The sequence below is a fragment of the Periophthalmus magnuspinnatus genome, chromosome 9 (genome assembly GCF_009829125.3).
Source record: "Periophthalmus magnuspinnatus isolate fPerMag1 chromosome 9, fPerMag1.2.pri, whole genome shotgun sequence".
NCBI lineage: Eukaryota > Metazoa > Chordata > Actinopteri > Gobiiformes > Gobiidae > Periophthalmus > Periophthalmus magnuspinnatus.
The window spans coordinates 15,928,570-15,934,569 of NC_047134.1; the positions used below are offsets into that span (position 1 = coordinate 15,928,570).

The following is a 6,000-nucleotide window of genomic DNA, read 5'->3' on the forward strand; positions in this document are numbered from 1 at the left end:
TTGAATAGTTAAAATCCAGCTCATTGATATTTCATGAATAAACATAAATATTATCCTCAAGAGGACCCACACTAGGAAAATATCTCACCGTGGTACATTATGCATCTAAAATATGCATGTGAATCTATTATATCTGAAAGTTAAAAACCGGGAACGCTGGCTATTTAAATGGGACTCTGGCTGATCAAAGTCCACAAGGATACTGAGGCAATGGAAAACTCGGCTAATAACCCGTGGCAAACAAAGAGAGCGCTGCTGGATGGGCGTGCAAAGCCAGAAGTTTACATTCACACTTACAGGATTTCTGGTGAAACAGAGGTAGCGGGTGACCTTGGATTTGAATAAGCCGTCCTTCCACAGGTCGGCGTCAGAGCCATCTGTTGTTTGTGCAACCTACGTGAAAAAAACAAGGAGAGGAAAAAAACAGGCAAGAGGTGGGATAAAGTTAATGTATGTATGCCATGAGCGTGTTGCTTTTGCCTCTTCCTGTGCATACTAGCCTTAATTAACGCTTGCCTACACTTGCGCTCCATCTCATTAGTGCTCTGCGTGGGTAAAGGAGTCTTAGCCTCCAAAAAGGTGGCTAAAAATATCATCCCTAGAGACCAGGCTGATTAAAGATGCCCTGACAAGGCTCTGCTCTAATAAGGAAACCAAACTTGTGTGTGTTGTGAGAAAGCAAGAATTATATTCAGTGGAAAAGTGTTTGCTCACATTTCTATACAATACTTTAAGCAAGAAAACAATGATAATTGTGAGTTTTCAATTCATTCATTTCAATATCACCAGTGACCCCAAAGAATTAATCGGAAATAATGTGTGAGACACAAAAGTTTAAACCTATCCAAAACCTTGAGGACACTGTCCTTGTACAAAATTATTCACTGGTGTTCATACAGAAATTGATTTCTTTATATTGATAGGATTTAGGAGTCACAATCCAAGTTCAAGGTCTTACACTCCATTGCTATGTAAATGTAGGTCTGCAGGGTAGAATGATAGAGCAAAGCATAACACGCACACTATCTCTGGGAGACTCTTCCCTCAAGCGAGTCAATATGGCTGGCTAAAACGTCATGTCCCATTGGTTACCACGTGAGAATCACCTAAATAACTGCCAGACTTATTTTCTAAAAGGATCCTTTACAAAGAAGAGTCAATCTAATGAGGTTCATTCAAATGAAGAAGTCATAGATCTCTGCACCCACCCACACACAGGTCCCTTGACAATAATGATGAATGAGCCAGTGACTGGCTGGGGGAACACGGCATGGAGAGATTCATGCAAAAGCAGCGGTGAGTAGTGGACGAGTGCAGAGAGTGGGGAACGGAGATAGATAGTGGGACAAGAGAGGAGGTATGAGCACAGAGGGATTACAGGGCGTCTCAACAGCACATCCATGAAAGGTCCCAGAAGGAGCCTATACATCACCAGCCTCCTTCCTCCTTACAAGACAAGCCGTCTTGGCCACTTTTTCCAGGTCAGTAGCCAGCGCATCCTGTCAGCGTAAACAAAGGGCTCGCTTTGTGAAACCCAAAGTCAAGTTGAGTAGTAACGAGGGCAGCGTCCTCCTGCGAGGCACCTCAGGCATCATCCTGCCACAGCCAGCGGCAGCACAGGTGACACAGGCTGAGTGTGAAACACCAGTGAAACACCAGTACTGAGCACACTCCCACTGCCTAATTCTGCAGCTTTACCTTAAATGAATGGCTCATATATAACAGCAGACACCACGCCACTGCACTGTCATTGAAATATGTTTCAACAATATGATTTAAAACACAGTGACAGCTTTAACTGCCACTTCCTAAAATGATGCTTTAGTGTTGATCTGAAAGATGGCTGATGACATCAGTCCTCAAGAGATGTGGAAGCCTTCTGAAGCCTCTCCAGAGACACACAGCACAGGCTGAGCTGTAAATAAAAGGATATTAAAGCATAATGATCCGTCTCAGGGGAAACCAGCTCGAACCTGTCACAGGTAGCTCCAGTAAAGGGAAAAATCTGAATGCTCACTGAACTTTTGACAAGATGAGAGATTAGAGCTATGGGCATCTACAGACAAAAGATTTATTTAATCCCATATGGGACAAATAATGTTTATTCAGTGACCGCCCATCTTTTTTTTATCAGTTTCAGGGGATAACTTAAATTTTGCTTCCTTAATGTGGTTACAGCGACTCAAACCAAGTTTTTCCGTAATTTAAGATTCAAATCAGATCCAAATGTATAAAATTACCCATTTAATCCTCATAAACTTCCACAGTTTAAAATAATGAGGTTCTGAATGTGACCTGTCAAACACATAGGTGAACCTGTAGACCTGTGCATCGTCTCTTTCTGCCCTGCGGTGCAAGTGGGTGTGAGCGTGGTGTTTTGATGTTGGGTAGTTGCTGCGAGTGCAGGGCTCCTGATCCCCATGGAGGTGCGTTTGATCCAGGCCCATGCTCTCATGTACTGGAACAACCTGCTCAAGTTCAGATGTGAATGCTCCTTATCACACAGCAAAAGACTTAATCAACCCTTTGATCTGCCAAGGAAACGTATGGCAAGTAAGCAGTGAGTATTAAGGGGGGAGTCTGAACAGGGGCTTGAAAGACCTAAATCTTAGCAGCAAAATATCCCGAGACTTACCTCCTCGGAGCAGCATCAGAACCCTGATGCTCATAATTTGTTTGTACGTGAAATCTTCACATGAAAGGCAACATAGTGATTCAAAGATGTTCCTGAAATGCATTTGGAAGGAGTCTGAACAGCCTCCACTGAATCTCTTTAGTCAGTACTACCAACTTTCCAAAAACAACTATATGTATAATTTGTATTTAGACCTAATGTCAAAAGTGAACTTTCAGAGGAAGATGTTTGATTGTTAATTAATAACTTTTTATGCTTCAGGTTTTAAAAGCCACTGCAGATTAGACAAGTGGCTTTACTTCAAATTTGAGGGTCATTTATTACACATTTTTCTAATGATTGAAGCTGTAATAGAAATGAAAGAGAAAGACTGACTAAGTGCACATCTAAAACATGTCTCAATGTTCTAATCAATGAAAATGAAAAGAAGCGGTAGCTGAAGACCTAGGTGCAAAGGTAGCAGACTATATGCACATCCACTACAATGTACTGTAGCAGTGGAGCACAGAAGGAAGTCTGGTGGTGTTTTCTCTCTGTTTGTCACTGCCGTGTGGTGTGTACACCATTCTCCTGCCAGTGGCTGTTTGGATGCCAACCCAGCGTCCTGTGCCAGAGATTAGAACAAGCTGGGCACATTGGGTGAAGCAGGAAAAGATAACAGTTTCAGGGTATGGGGTAAAACAGAGGAAGGTTGGGGTTTGGAGATGGAGAGGAGGAATGAGTTACCCTTGAGCTGCTTTTAGTCATTGTTGTTATATGAAACAATAAAAAAGACATTTCCAAATTGAGGATGTATATTTTAGGCTTTCTTAACCTGTAGGCTATGCCATCTCTTATACCATAATAATCTTCACTATTAAAACATTGAATCATTGCAGTTATGCCAAAATGTACATATTTTGCATAATGTACATAATGTGTGCACATTTGCGGTGTTGTACAATTTCAGAATGGTGCACATTGTTATAATTCCATACTCACAACAGAGTATCCATCAGGGGCTTTGCTGGGAGATGCAACTATCCCTACTGCTGAGATGGGCTCTGCAGGAAGCTGGCTGCTCACTTCAGTCATACCGATGCTCTTTCTCTTCCAGCTGAAAAAAAAACAACACATTATTCAATTTCATATAAATCTTAGTGCAAATAAAAATGAGTATACTACTATTGCATGGGTCATCAAAAGATAAAGGGAAGACTGAGATAGAGAGAACAACAATATTGACATCTTGGAGGTTTATTAGGATCTAGAAGAAAAGGAATCTCTCTCTAATCTGAGATCTAATGACAAGTGAGACCAGCCACTAAAGAGCATTAGGAGACCGCACAATGACTTTACCAAATCACAAATTAGGCAGAGTGCAACATATTTTCAAGGAAGTTCCAATCAATTCCTATTCATTTCTGTCCAAGGGATTTTTTTTTTTTTTGTATAATGACCAGCCAGGCCTTTTACAGGGTAAGTGGCTTTGCAGAGGTTCCCAATGCACTGTTATTAGATTAGGCTTAAAGCATTCTTGGACGAACTGACAAAGTTGCAGCATTTAATCTTGATGTTTGCAAAATCTATCGCAATTAAGCTGATCAAATTAAAGGATTTACTCCACAAACAGCTGTCCCTTTAACAAATGTTGCAAACTCTACTTATTCTAATGAATCAGGATAGCAAATTAGCCAAGAGGGATTTTTCTTGTGATTTGTTTTACATGAGGTCCATTTAGTAATAGATTTAACTTTAAAGACATCTTGCACTTACCAAAATTTAAATTTTGTCCAACATAACTTACATTAATATACTCAATAGATACACAAAATAGCGTTACAATCAAAGCTTAGGATAACTTCTGTTTAATTCTTTTGCAAAACTTAAATTATGACAGACTCTATTGTTACTGACAATAAACACATGCACTAGTAAAAACCACGGTGTGTTTTACCTGGAGGATCACCACGAACGTTTCCCGCTTGGTTGTTTTTCACCTTTGCACTTTGGATACCCGCTACATTGCACCTCTTTCCGGGTTTTGATCAATCATTTACTACTGGACAGCGGCGGTGCTGAAGCTCGCTCTTGGTTTTTCCACTTTCACTGAGGTAAATGTATTTGGTGAATGTTCCGTAGAGAGCACACGGTTGTGTCGATAATAGTCTCATAGCACACACATATCATATTGTAGTTGATGCGTAAATTTGGAGATCATAGGTGAAGCTCTCCAGTCTCCTGTCTAGTTTTTACAAAACTAATGCTGTTGCACTCTGTTAGAAGGCCAAATGGTCTGTTTAGAGATTGACTGAAGCTGTGTATTTGCAACTTTAATCATCGTGCAGATTACAGCGTGTGGCTAGCTCAAAGAGAGGAGCCAAAACTAGCGCGCAAAACGTGTGCCCTGTGCGCGTGGATGAATCATGTTTCGCGCGCTGTTGCCCCGGAAACATGAACACTAGTACTTCCGGTTATAATTTTTTTTTTTTTTTTAGACATTTGTGTTGCATTTGAAAAATGTAATGAAAATGTGTATGCTAAACACTGTAAGCTTATTTGCATCATAATGACGACCTCTAAAATACTTTTAAGCCTGAAATCTCATACCTCTAAAGTAGACTAATTTATTACAGCACTAAAAGATAAGCTCACCAACTGTCAGTCCAAAACATTTCAAAAAGACTTTTTATGATCCAATAATTTGCCCTGAAAACAGCTGCACATACCATATTGGCAAAATAGTTCAATGTTTATGTCATCAATTATTTTGTAAGATAAGATTCTTTTTATATTTATTTCAGACAGAGATGTCAACGGAGAAAATTATGAATCTTCAATCATGCAAATTGACTTTCCATCTTCTAACATAAAAGTTTTTTGCTTCTATTGTTCAAGTTCAAGCTTCTGTTTTTCCTCTCCACAAAGTATTTCTCACATCTACACTACCAGTGCCAACACATGCTTCCACATTAGGGCGTTGACAGCCATGGCACAGGCATGTTCATTTCATGTGTGTTTGTAGCAATGCTGAAGTTGATAAAACTCAAATTCAAGTGTAAAAAAACACTTTCCACACGCCATGCTGAGGCTGGGAAGAGGTGCACCTGCTAAAGTAATGGTCTAATTATGGAATAGGCGACGAAACACTCATTGAGAGTCTGGAGATATCAGCAACACATGCTAACTGTGAAAGCCATCAGCGATTACAGGGTTTTAATGTGCGCCACACAACATGCAGCAGAGGATTGTGGGACTGCATGAGTGATGGCTGTGGGGGAGCAGCCAAGACGAGGCTCGCTGCATAGCACTACATCTGGCATTTTAGAAAGGTTCGTTAAAATGCTTTTTCTTTGTTCATTCCTTGTTTTCTGCAGACTTTCTGA

At 40.4% G+C, this 6,000-nt stretch overlaps 1 protein-coding gene across 2 annotated transcripts in view; it reads right to left on the reverse strand.

Moving 5' to 3' along the window:
* Positions 1–4,739, reverse strand: part of mvb12bb (multivesicular body subunit 12Bb) — a 30,964-nt gene extending 26,225 nt beyond the window's left edge. For both annotated transcript variants that reach the window (XM_033972256.2, XM_055224367.1), the window contains exons 1-3: positions 4,572–4,739; positions 3,617–3,731; positions 298–393 (exon numbers count right to left, since the gene is read on the reverse strand). In XM_033972256.2, coding sequence (XP_033828147.1) covers positions 298–393; positions 3,617–3,709 — 189 coding nt within the window. In that variant the 5' untranslated portion in view covers positions 3,710–3,731; positions 4,572–4,739. The remainder of the gene's footprint in view (positions 1–297; positions 394–3,616; positions 3,732–4,571) is intronic.
* Between the last annotated feature and the right edge of the window lie 1,261 nt (positions 4,740–6,000).